This window comes from Episyrphus balteatus, chromosome 1 (genome assembly GCF_945859705.1).
Source record: "Episyrphus balteatus chromosome 1, idEpiBalt1.1, whole genome shotgun sequence".
In the NCBI taxonomy this organism is placed as follows: Eukaryota; Metazoa; Arthropoda; class Insecta; order Diptera; family Syrphidae; genus Episyrphus; species Episyrphus balteatus.
Genome location: NC_079134.1, coordinates 157,532,103 through 157,545,578, shown reverse-complemented (window position 1 = coordinate 157,545,578; position 13,476 = coordinate 157,532,103). Strand labels below are relative to the sequence as shown.

Here is a 13,476-nt window from a genome sequence, read left to right as displayed (position 1 = left end):
TTTATATTTGAATTCTTGTTAAAGATTGGTAGGTACTTATTCTAAGTCGGGGTCACCAATTTGGAAATAAAAGATATTTTATTTCTTATGAAATTATTCAATACGTCTTTATTGATTTGATTATAAACAAGAATTGATTATTGAAAAATATGAAAATTGAAAACTAATAATTTGATGAAACGATCGAAATATTAATTTAAAGTAAAACGTAAACAAAGTAGTAACAAGTAATAAAAAGTAAATGTAGTGGCTATCGCCACAACATTACGATGATGGAGAATGCCAAAAAAGTGGGTCCGGCAATTCTGTCTGTCTGTCTGTCTCTATCTGGAGCTGCAGCCTAAACGAGTGAAGTGATTTTCTTCAAACTTGGTGGTTAGCAGTTTTTGGTGATTCCCTAGAGGGGAAATTGAAATTTTTTTTTTATGACCAAAACTAACGGTACCTGCCATATAACGGAAATAGAAAAGTTAATTTTTTTCAAAAACGGCTCTAACGATTTTGATTAAAATTTTTGTGTTTAGTACTACACATAAGAGCCAACTTTTTAAATAAAAAAAATATTTTTTGTACCGTTATTAACGGTACCTGTCATAGAACGGTTTTTTTCGTTTCTGAATATCTCGTACAACATTAACCCGATTTAAATGAAAATTTTTATACAAAAGTGTGTAAGTAAAGATAATATTAAAATTTTAGAAAATTTTCAAAAAACGCATTTTTGGTTTTTTTAAAAATATTTCAAAATTTTTTTTTGAAAAATCAATTTTTTGAAAACGAATCAATGAAAAAATTTGAAATTTAGTTTTTATGTGTAAATTAATTATTTCTTCAAAATAGCATACCAACTTTTTTTTTTGAAAAATGTTAAAAAATTTTTATATATAAAAAATTATTTTTTTAAAAAACGGCTCCTACAATTTTATACAAAATGGCATATTTTTTATTTTTTTAAGATAATTTAAAACGGAGTTTAATTAATTATAAAAACAGATTTAATTTTTTTATACTACTTATGAAATTTCTTCAAAATATCAAATTTTAAATATCTTGAATGAAAAGCTTTAACATTATAGTTACTTTAAGCATAAGAGCAAGTACGTGCGACCCCAGTCGTGCAATTTATTTTTTTTCAAACGCAAAAAAAAAAAACTTTCTTGAACACCCTAATTAAAAATATTTTTTCCATAGATAATTTGTTCCAAATGTGAACCACTCGGTGTTCTTATAATTTTTTTTTAGAAGAAAGTATGTATTTTTTTTTGAGCCACCCTAATGTGACACGGTTTATAAAATTTTTGTATTATTAAAAACAATATTTTCGGGAACTGAAAAGTAAATATTTTTTGCTTATTAAACAAAACTCATTCTGTGTTCATTTTTTATATTTTTTTTTTCTGACGTTTATGAACACTCAGTGACTGCTGAAAATTGTACCAACGCAGGCCTGCAAACATTCTGCAGAATTGGTGTGTTCATTAATAAAGCAAAGCAGAAAGACGATTGTACTAACGCAGATTTCCGACGTTTATGAAAACACCCTATTTCCAAGAGTTAGGTTTCACTGCACATTTTGTTTGCTGTTTTTTCAGTCATTAGAGTAACGGTTTTTCGTAAACCGAAAGAGATAAATCTTAAGGGAGCGACAAAACATGCATATGACGAAGCACCCCATGTATCGAAGCTTCCCGCTTCTACCCTATACCTCAATTTTTTTTTTCTTTTTGCCCTCTTATTTAATTAATCTTCTATTACAGTTGCCTCTTGTATCGGATCAAGAAAAACACTCTAAGAATGTTGCAGAAGTCATTCACAAATAAATGGGTTTTTAAAATATTTTTTTTAGCTGAGAAGGTATAATAGCTGTGTTTTATTTTCCCTGTGATCCATATCACATCATTGTTAGAATAACACGAAATCCTACTTTTTTTGCAAAGTAAATAATCTGTTTTGTGATCGTGAATCTACTTCGGAATGTATTTCCATTGAATAAAAAATCATGAAATGACATCAAAGTTCCCCCAGAAATTTTTTGCCGATACAAATTAATTAATTGCTTATGTTTGAAACAAGATATAAATTAACAGACAAATTTTTATTCACGATGATAGCCCCCGTTTTATTTGTGAATGAAACAGTTTTCATTGACTCTTAAAAAAAGGTAGAACAGAACGGCTTGATAACTTATCAGTTGTTTTAAATAGACGATTCAATATTCGTATAGTGCGAAACCAGTACCAGGAAAACATAAGAGAAAAACGTTTGTGGAATGTATCCTTTTCTTTTTGTTCAATAAAAAATACTAAACTCAAAATTACTTTCAGACGACATCAATTTTTATTATTTCCAACTTAAACAAAGTTCTATCTTTTATTTAATTACGAATACGTACTACGCACATAATCGCCTCAGAATTCAAATCTGTATAGCATAATACAATACAATTTCTGTTATTTTTTTTTTTTTTTTTTGTATATAAACATAAAATAACATGGCAGCAAATAAATTCAAAAGTACATCGAATACGTTTATGTGTGTGTATTTTTAATTTTAAAGATAAGTTAAGTGAATATTAGTAGTTTTCAGATCCTTTGAAGAGAGTTACATTGGTTTCCTTCTAGAAGCTCGCAAACTCTTCTCAATTTCAAACTGTCGCAAATCAGTGCGTTCCAAAAAGTCTTGTCTTTGTAAATAACTGAAGAAAAAAATAAATTTAAATAAATTTTAAAATAACGGTGGATATATAACGATCTTAAGAACTTACCCATCTTTTCCTTTATTAAATGTCTGCAGATCTTCATCAATTCCTTCTGTTGTCTTAAAACTATCCCAGTCAAGTTTGCTCTTCTCCAAAACACTTATTTTCTTTTTCTTATCTAATTGACCTAATATTGAACCCAATCCTCCACCAGGTCTCTTAACAGATCCTCGAGGAGCTTCCGCTGGGGTTTTCTTTGAGGAGCCATTCGTTTTAATACTATCGGCGCTAACCGCCTTCTCAACGACGACTTCTTCGCCAGCAAAATCGAAAATTTGTTTAATGACAACCTTTTCGGGTTCCTTGGGAGGAACTCGGGAGTCTTTCTTTTCAATTGGCTGGGCTGTTTCCTTGTTTGAATCTACTTTTCTACTAACAGCTGGCGATTTATTTGTTCTACTTTGCGTAGTTGTTGTTGTTGGAATGTCACTTAGGAAGTCTGCCCAAAGAGCTTCCTTTCTACTTGAATCCTCTTCATCGGATTCGAGTTCCGTTTTTTCTATTGAAGATTTAGTTGTTGTATCTACACGATTTCTTGTAGAAACAACACGTTCTTCTTCGACTTTTTCAACAACAGATGAAGAGTCTTTGTTGGTCTTTTTAGTTTGTGGTTGTGTTTGTTTGCTACGTCCTTTTTTCTTTGTTTTTGATTTAGTATTTTTCTTACTTACAGGTACATCATCTTCATTATCAGAAATTGGATCATCTGAATCTTCTTCACTAGCTCCAACATCGGAATTGTTTGCTTCCGCTTTGTCGGGACAAAAATCTTCATCACTTTCATCGCTGTCTGAGGCGTAATCGTCTTCTTGTTTGTTCATATTTGTTGAGATAAGATTATAAAGAAAAATTCACTTAAAAAATATTGGAATATGTATTGAATTGACTTTTTTATTTCAATAAATGAAAATAAAAAAATGGATTTTTTCAAAGAATGCCGGGTAGCAAGGATGGATTTGAGGAGGAGAACAAAATTGGCAAAATTGGCAGACTCGTTTTGGTTGGTTGCTTTTTTTTATATGACACTTGTCATTTTTTCGAGCGAAAAACGAATGAAAATCTAGTACAATTTTCGCTTTCAGAGTTGCCATGGTAGACGATTTTTTGAAAGATTTAATTTTAAGACTTTGTTTTCACTAGATTAGTTTCAAAAAAAAAAAAGAATTGTAGATGACAATGAACGATGACAGAATGACAAAAAAATGATTTGGATAGTAAAAAGCGTTGTTACTTTGTTGTGAGAAACGCGAATAAAAGTTTTTTTTTATATTGACATTTATTCTTCTGATAGTCTTACTGACGATTGAAAATCTGGGGTCGAATTACAGCATACGATTACGATCATTCGTTAACGTTTTTACTATTTGTATTTCTATTTATTTAGTAGAAAAAGATAGGGACACATAGCAACCATACGTTAACGAACGTATGCCGTAATTCGACCCCAGGACTAAAATCACAAGCAATATCCTATATTCGTGACCATTTTTTGAATTTGAAATCTGTAGCTCTAGTTTAAGGTTCATATTAAAAAGCTAAATCCATGCTTGAACCAAAGCTGAACCACAGCTAAACCGCCAAAACTGACAAGTTAAATTCCTTAAGCAAGGCAGAAGCCTGGTACTCAGCTGAAGCGAAACGAAATTTTCCATACAAGAATAGCATAACGAAATCTTGAACGAAAAATTTCGTTTTACTTTTCGTTTTTCCGCAGCTCTAGCGAAAAATTGGAGTGTTCACTCATTTGTCACTTACTTTTTACTGTCCTGTGCATTTTTCTTCACACCAAGAGCAGTGTTGACTGTTTTTTCACTTTTAATTCATTTATTTCTTGCTTTAAAAATTATTTTCTGTTGATTTTTCTTGATTTTAAATTATTTTTGAATTTTTTTATTTTCACTTTGACAGAATACTCAATGATATTTTTTCGTTAGCATTTTCGTTGTCGACCTTGCAGACTTGAAAATTTTTCGTTTCGCATTAGCAGCGTACTAGGTACGCTGCTCTAGACAAAAATTGAAGAGTTTTCACCCATTTGTCAACTACTTTTTATTGTTCTGTGCCCCTGTTCTGTGACTTAAACACTGGCCAATTGGGCTTTTAAGCCAAACGTCAGTGTCAAAGAAAAAAAAAACAAAACAGAAAAAAACTTTTGACATTTCAATTCTGAGGAAAACTGGCGTATGTATTTTGCATGTATTCGTTTGTTTTAATCAGAATTGATTTGATTTGATTGGTTGGTTTTTTTTTGTACTTCTTTAATAAACAGTTTAATTCCTTAAGCCTGGTACGCAGCTCGCGCTAAATTTTAGCTCCCATATAATTTATCGAAAATTTTTAGCTGAGCTAAAATGGATCCCATACAAATTATCGATACCTTGTATGAGAATTTTATCTCGGCTAAAATTTAGCACGAGCAGCGTACCAGGCTTTAATGATAGAAAGGAAAAATACAAAGACAGATTGCTTAAAAGCCCAATACCATTTTTGAAAGTCTTTAAAATCCATTTTCTTCCGTAAATAAAGCAATTTTTTTCTAATTCAGTATACGAATATGATTTTGAGCAAAATTTCTTTTATTTTTATGAGATAAAATGGATTTTAAACTCATTTTTCAAAAATTGTATCACAAGTAGTGATAAAAGTTACAGAACTGGACATTTTTCGGCAGAATACTCGATGATTTTTTTTATCACTTTCTCTGTCTAGTTGAAAGACTAAAACATTTTTCGTTTCGCTTCATTTTTCGATGGGAATTCCATTGATCGCTTTAAAAGTTAGTTAAATATTGAAATCACTAGTAAAGTACTTATAAAGGCTTGGCCACACCGGAGGGTATGCGGTAGCGGTATGGGTAGAGGTAACGGTACTTGTATGAACAAATTTTCAAACTGACATATCAACGTTCAGATGTGGAATTTTTTTCATACAAATATCGTTACCTTTACCCGTACCGTTACCGCAAACCCTCCGGTGTGGCCAAGCCTTAAAGGCTTTTTGCGGTAGCAAAACAAAAACTCAAGTAATATCATGACTACTTTACGCTTATTTGATTCTATTTGAGTGAAGGCTTGGCCACACCGGAGGGTATGCGGTAGCGGTACGGGTAGAGGTAACGATACTTGTATGAAAAAAATTCCAAACTGACATATCAACGTTCAAAGTTTAGTGTACACACACCCTTAACTTAAAATCAACGAGACTCGAACAATTCTACTACAATTTACATCTGTCACAAAACGTCAAAAAAATTAGAGAGAAAAAGAAAACAACCATTACTACCAACATACAAAAACTTACAAATTTTCTATCAAAATTATTTTTCTAACTAGTGTGTGAGAGACAGACAGAGTATAATACAGAAACTGCAAAACTCCTGTCACAAGCGAAATTTTCTCAAAAGAATCCACCAAAAAGTTTTTAATAAAAAAAAAAAACTTTCCAAGGTCTTAAAAGAAAAATCTTTTCATCAAATTTATCAAATACAAATATCAAACTATATAAAAGAAATCTTGTATAAAATCCAGTGGCAGCGAGTGGAAATTAAAACTCTGTTTTGATTGATCGTCGTGTAGTCTTGTAGTCGTCGTTTAAATGGAAAATGATTTTAACAAGACGGAAAAATCATTAGGGGTGTGTTGACGCTGGAGCCAGTTGGTTTGCTGATACAGGTAATATAAATGAATGAAATGCTACTTCCTTTATTGATGAGGAACTGAATATATTCTTTTTTCTTTCTTTTTCTTAAAAACTTAAATGAATCAACTTTTTAAGTCTTTGTTTTAATTTAATTCAATAACAAAAAAACGATTTAAAAGAGTCTCAAGTCTTTGTATTCAAAGATTACAAAAACAATCTTCAACTTTTCTTCGATCTCAATAAAATTAAAAAAAAAAACATGTTCTTAGCGATAAAGCTAATCTCTTTTCGTTTTTGTGTTTAACAAAGTGCTCCATTGTAAGGTTTATGACACCAAATGAACTATCGTTAATAATGTGTATATGCTTTTTGCTATGCTTATTCATTGATAGTTCCAACTAGGTTCTTTAGTTGATAATCGAATTGAAGAATATCAGCAGAATCGATTTGTTTACACAAAAACTAGGAGCACAGAAATTGCAAAAAAGTACCTAGTTTCTTTATTTTGGAATCGATTTACCATAATTGTAAAAAATGCAATCAACATTTTGCAAATGCAAACTATCAACTTAAATAGTTTAATCTAGATTCTAGAATTTTTTTACTTGAAAAAACAACTTCCGGCTCTTTATCTGCTTTATATAGGCGTTGGTTGTGCCTTTAGAAGGAGAACAACTTTTTATTGTTTATCAATTTGGAACCTTGAATTTTTTATTTTTATTATTTTTTATTCTTTACTCATACTCGTTTTTCTTTTTTTTTTTTTAATCCAATTATGTATGGTTTGTGAGGCTCTCTATTTAATAAAAAGAAAAAAATGATGACATGAGTTTGGTTTTGTTGGTATGAGGGTATAAATAAGTACATACTACACAAAAATGCATATAATAGGCCCATACTATTGATAGGTCTCTTATCTTTTTTATTTTTTTGTTCCTATTTGTAACCATGTTAGGTAAAATTGTTTTCACTTTCTTTGATTGCTACTGCATACCTTAAAATGAGGTTTGATTGTTTAAATCAAAACAACAAAAAATAATAATAAAATGAGTGAAGATAGTAATCATAATCAACATGAAAAATGTCTTGTTGATGAATAAGCGAGGAGATATTTAATTTAATAAATATTCCATAAACTGGGCATACACTTGAGTACTTTTGTTATCAGACGTTTTTTTTTTTTTATTAGGCAGTTTCTAGCTTCTTCCAAAAACAAGAAAAAATAATTAGTCATTGCTTATACTTTGATTAAATGAAGATCGATCGATTAATCAGTTCAAGGTTGGTGCAAAACTGAATTATAATCTATGTTTCATGATAAAAAGATTTATTTAAAAAAAGAAACCTAAAGATCAATTAATTTTGTTCTATGTTTTGCCTACAGTCTGGTACGCAGATCGAGCTAAATTTTAGCCAAGATAAAATACCCATACAAGTTATCGATAATTTGTATAGGATACGTTTAACCCTCTACTGCATGAATTAATATTAGCGGACGAAAAAATTAAAAAATGCTTTACATGGGTTCTTTGGGTTATTTCAAAACGGTTTTTATTAAAAAAATTTGTTTAAATTAATTTGTTTAAAAAATTTGTTTATAAGCCAAATTTGGCTTCGTATGCATTATTTCAGATTATGTAAAGAATACAATTAAAAATATCAAAAGAAAAATATTTATCATTTAAAAACAAAATAAAGTAAAATAAATACATTGCATTACAAAAGGTTAAGAAAGCAATTTGTTTTTGTCCGTTTTAAATATTTCTTCTGGTTCACATTCACATTCCACTGTCGAAGTTAGTCTTGCTCCAACATTTTCACCCACTCCCAGATCTTACAAAAACTAAAAAGTAATAAAATGATTGAAAATATTATAGGTGAGCCCCCCTCCCTCTAAAATTTTTGTGGTTATGCCGCTGGAAATGGGGTTAATATGAGAAAGAGAAGGGGCTCCATTTCTGAAGCAAAACATAGCTTCCAAGCAAAATAACAATGTAAAGCAGGCATGTCAAACTCAATGCTTAAAAAGGGCCAAAACAGCGAGATCAAAATTTGTATGGGCCGCAGAAAAAAGTAAAACTAAAATTTTTTTAAAACAAATTTATAAAAAACAAAACAGGTAAAATGATAACATTTGATGTATTCCATTTACCATCTTTTTTCTAAGACCAAGGTTAGTTAGGTACATTTGACAGGAAAAAAAGCGAAGAAAAGCAAGAGAACTTGTCTTTCAATGCCATAAATCTGCAAGCCTTTTTTCATATTCAGTATTAAAGTTTAGACTTTTTTTTTGTGGATTATTTTTGATACGACCGACCACCGATGCGAACTTTCCTAAATTTGACATATTGCATGCTGGTGTTAAGGTTTTTATCATCAAAACCTAAAAAAATTGCAAAGACCCAGAGCCGTTCATTAGGTTCAATCATAATATTCGCTTTCTAATTCACTTTAAAAAATCACAGAACTTCCCCTAATTTACGCACCGAGATTTTATAAAATGTATAATTTTGTTTTTAAGTACATGTTCCATACTTATTTATTTGTTGATTAAAAAAAAAGGAGGTGCATGTATGTCGAAAGCTGGGAGCAAAAAATCTAAATTATAGACTTAAACTCAAAATTATAAAAAATGTGGACTGGGCCGCAGAGTTATGCGTTGTGGGCCGCATGCGGCCGGCGGGCCGCAAGTTTGACATGCCTGATGTAAAGAAACAAAATTTTCCAACAAAAAAATTTAACAAATTGTGTAGATTTACAACCTTTTAATGCATACGAAGCCAAATATGGCTTCCGTACTTTTTGCCCTCCCAAGACCAGGCCAATAATTTTTTTTCAACAAAAATTGGTTCATAGCATACACAATTAGACAATCGATCAAAAATAATTTTTTAATTCCACTTTACTTTCCAAACAAACGCAGTAATTAACACTTAAAGTATGAATATATTCTACACTTTCGATTTCAATGCACACGACTGATCGACTCACCTGTGATCATAAAATACACCTTTATTTTGTGTCGGACACACGAAAAAACTATGTCTATGGGTTCTCAGAAACACAAAGAAGAGGATTGTATTTAATCTTTACCATTTTTTTGTGACAGAGAAGAGAAAAGTGCATACAAACAGACAAAACCATATTTGGCTTCGTATGCTCGGATAATTTTTTTCGATTATTTGTATAAGAGCAAAAAATTAGCGCGAACTGCGTACCATACTTATAGAACGATTGTTGACATTAAGCAAAACAAAAACTAGAGCACCAAATCTATGATCGAATAAAATCGAGTCTACTACGGCAGGATCTCGCAGCTCAATAATGGCAGCTCAATTATGAAGAAATAGTCAAAAAAGCCAATTTGGAACTTTTTTCATGTAAAAAAGCTACTGATAGCAAATTGGGATTGTCTCCTAATATTGCTCACACAAAAATAGTTTTTTTTTTCTCATTTAAAGCTCTGTATGGAAGGATCATACCGTCGATGCAACGCCAAAACCGCGAATCTGCATTTTTGGACATTTTCACTTTAATGCGTCATTTTACTTGTTATCGGTCGCTCTATTCACTGCTTCGATCCCAATCCTCCATCCGTTGCCTAGAAGCCTAAACTATCAATTTCCGTTGCACGAGTTTCCATAAGATTGCATGTGTTTCCAAAACTTTAAAGCCGTTTTTCTCAAAACTACAATTTTGCAGATTCGTGGATTTGGCTTTGTGCCCACGATACAATCCTGGATTATTTACTTTACATTTCTACACTGATGGTTCAAAAATCATCGAAGAAGACGTTTTAAAGAAAAATAACCTTAACTCAGACCTCCCAGACAATGGGAGACATTGTATAGATTTGAAACTTTCAAAGTGTTTGTTGAATTTCAATCAACTACATACAAGCCGTCCAAAGGTGATCTAATAGGATACAGATTAATAGGCATACATGCCATACGACTTGGCGTATTCTCTAATGGCTTTTGCAGGAGCTGCATGGATAAAGAAGACGAGGGGGTGTGGTAATGCCGCTGCTTATTGAAGCTTTGTTCTCAGAAAATGCCTTTCAATAAAATATTTCACACATCACAATTTGCATAAAAGAACCTTTAAGTTCACTAAAAGATTCCTTGCTATATACACACCTTTATGGCTAAAAATTTAATTTAGGGATTATAAGTCGTCTACAAGTATTTTTATAGTATAAGCTTTTTAACTACATACAAATTTCACATGAACGTGAAGGAAAAACATACCCACAATAAACAATCCCCTATGCTGTGTAGCAAAAACAAAAAAATCGGCTTTATACTACTAATCGATTCACGTGAAAGTCGAAAATAAGAAGCGTTTAAATAGGGGTCAAAATTAAACAAATTTTTTTTTCTTTAGTATTTAAAACAGACGGAAACAACGCTTTGCTTTTGAAAGATAGACATTTTGCAAAGTCTTCTTTTGAATGTGTTCTTTTAATTCTGTTAGTTTAAAGCAAAATGATATTGTGTTTTGAGCAATTATAGTGGTAGATATTCATAAAATGCAAATTTCACCTTTAATTGGCACTGCAAAGATTTCCTAGTCATCTATCTTCTCGAAAAAGGATCAGCTGCACAAAAACTAGGAGAATTTCTTTATCATAGCCATGTTTTTGGGGTAACTCAGTATTTAGCTGAATAATCATTTTATACTTTATACATTACTTTTATTTATTATTAAAAATAATCCTTCCTTGTTCAAGGGTAAAAAATGTATATGTTTACAAAAATTCTTTACTCGTTGTTTGTAAATTTTAAGGCTTTCGCGGTTTCTTATAGACATAATTTTAAGATATTTTCGGATTAGCCGCCGATTTTTAATAACATCCGAAAATATCTTAAAATTATGTCGTAATTTGTATTTGTGTATTAAATGTACATATGTTACAATCTTTTTCAAATAATAGTAAACTGAACTAAACGTAAAGTTTACTATGTACACTAATCACTAATCGAAAAAATTTACAGGTTTACCTACCAGTTACAACAGTGTCCAATTTTAAAAAAAATTTAAGTACAAAATGTAAGAACCTGCTGAGCTACGGAAATTGTTTAGAATTAGGCCAATGACCTATGATATGACATATTAAAACTTGTGATAAAACTTTTAATTGCAAAGATAGGAAGCTTTTGCAAAAGTTCAAACGCTCATAACGCAGTTGTTTTTTTATGTGCTATTTATTCGTTTGTTCTATGTAATATATGTATATTCAATTAAAAAGAATAGGTAACATTGTATGTTTTTTTGAAGAGCACATCTGATTTCCCAGGCTCAGAAATTGTTATCTAGTTTAAGGAATTTAATCCCCTTTTGCTGCGTTCCACAATAAATTATTTGGCAATACTTCCAATAACTGTATTAGCAACACTACCAAAATTTGCTTAAGACTACCTTTTAATAGAAGCTCGTATTTGATCCCTTTAAGTAGCGATACCAACCAAACAAAGAACGAACACGGAAAGTAAGGTGTTGAGGGGGTGTTCTTCTATTTTTGCGAGTTTTCATTTTCAATTTCATTTTTCTGCCTAAACAAAAATATGAAAAATGTTTTTTAAAACCATTATTTTTCTTTCACAGATAAATCAAGTGGACAATAATGCCAAACGAAGAACACACAAACATATTTGATAAGCGCTTTTGCTGGCGCTTTGTAGAGCCTCCAATAACTCAGCTAATAATTAATCGGCACTCGGGAGTGCAAAAAGTGCATTTTAAAGACAATTCGATTCGAAATATCGATTGATCTACAGCCAATGAGATCCACGAGTAATGTGATCCAAAAAAACAAAACAAAACAAAAACCAAAACTAAATCATTGCAAACATTTCCAAAAAAAAAAACTAAAACTTGCACTGCAAATTTCGCCTGCATCTGCAAAGTAAAAAAATAAAAGAATAAAAAACAATTAAAAAGAGCAATTAACTAACAACTAAAATTGAAAACAACAACAACAAACACTCACACGCTTAAACTAAAAACACCGGAAAGTTTGCACAAGAGTAACGTTATAAAATTTTCTAATTTAAATGCCTTAGGGACACACATCGGAGTATATCAAGACACACGTAACACGTCACACTCAAACTTCCACGCAGCTCTGTATTTCACTACTTAGCCGCCGCACAACGCGACATCAAATGGTTTGTAATGTTGTTTAATGCCGGTAACTCTGATGAGCTCGACCCAATCTCCAGTGTTTTGGGACTGCGCTCTCAGAGGCCTCTAATCACATTCAAAGACATGTGGTATCATATATTCCTGTGGGCGCTGTTCTCCTCGATATTCATTCACACATGCGCCGCCCTGGTCGCTTTCGTAACTCTACGCAAACACAAATTCGGACGTTTCTTTTCGATTCTCATTCTGGTGATGGGTTTCGCCTCTCCAGCCACCAGCGGACTGATCAGCAGCGCTGTCATAGCGTTTGTCCATCAAGCATCGTGCCTGCCCATGTCACCTATCTATTCAATGGTCTGGGGCGTGGGACAGACGATAGTGTCGGCGTGTCTGGGCTTCACACGAATTCTCGCAACGCTGTGAAGTCATCAACAACATGTGCAAATATGCAAAGCGTGCCCTAAATTCGTTATTATTGTTATGATATTTTTTGGACGAACATTTTTTTAAAATGAAAACGTAAAATAATACTAAAAAACAAAAAAAGCTTGAACTAGCAGCAATACTACAACGGTGCCACTACAATCTCATCTGAGTTCTTTGTTCTGTTCAAACACAAGAGCAAATGATGAACAACAACACACAGTGGATAGCCGAAGACGACGTTGACGAAGGAGGAAGCATTCGAATAAAAAGAATGTTTTGTTGTAATTATAAACGCAAAACGCAAATCACGCAGAGAAAGTATAAATATAGTTTAAAAACTAAAACAGCTAAAATAAATATTAAATAGTATTTATATTTAATGCTTAATAATTTGTTTAAAATGTATTATTATTATTACTATTATTATTATTATAATTATATATATATTTTATAGTTCATAAGTAGAATCAAAAACTATTACAAAAACAAACAAAAAAACAATTAAA

At 31.5% G+C, this 13,476-nt stretch overlaps 2 protein-coding genes across 2 annotated transcripts; one reads left to right on the top strand and one right to left on the bottom strand.

Moving 5' to 3' along the window:
* Positions 1-2,318: 2,318 nt before the first annotated feature.
* LOC129921366 (craniofacial development protein 1) lies at positions 2,319-3,761 on the bottom strand. Its single transcript, XM_056003169.1, has 2 exons — positions 2,765-3,761; positions 2,319-2,695 (listed from the first exon to the last, which is right to left on the bottom strand). Exons 1-2 carry the CDS (start codon positions 3,577-3,579, stop codon positions 2,602-2,604), a joined length of 909 nt encoding a protein of 302 aa, XP_055859144.1. The 5' UTR covers positions 3,580-3,761; the 3' UTR covers positions 2,319-2,601.
* Positions 3,762-6,080: 2,319 nt separating this feature from the next.
* Positions 6,081-13,476, top strand: LOC129921368 (transmembrane protein 170A). The gene is made up of 2 exons (XM_056003171.1): positions 6,081-6,429; positions 12,005-13,476. The coding sequence occupies exon 2, from the start codon at positions 12,575-12,577 to the stop codon at positions 12,965-12,967; it is 393 nt and encodes a 130-aa protein (XP_055859146.1). The 5' UTR covers positions 6,081-6,429; positions 12,005-12,574; the 3' UTR covers positions 12,968-13,476.

What these genes read in the sequence shown, in the direction of transcription:
- LOC129921366 (XM_056003169.1), bottom strand. Translation starts at nt 3,579, where the DNA reads ATGAACAAACAAGAAGACGATTACGCCTCAGACAGCGATGAAAGTGAT. An exon ending in TTTAATAAAGGAAAAGATGG is followed by an intron (nt 2,696 to 2,764) that starts GTAAGTTCTTAA and finishes TTTTTTCTTCAG; the next exon opens with TTATTTACAAAGACAAGACT.
- LOC129921368 (XM_056003171.1), top strand. Translation starts at nt 12,575, where the DNA reads ATGTTGTTTAATGCCGGTAACTCTGATGAGCTCGACCCAATCTCCAGT.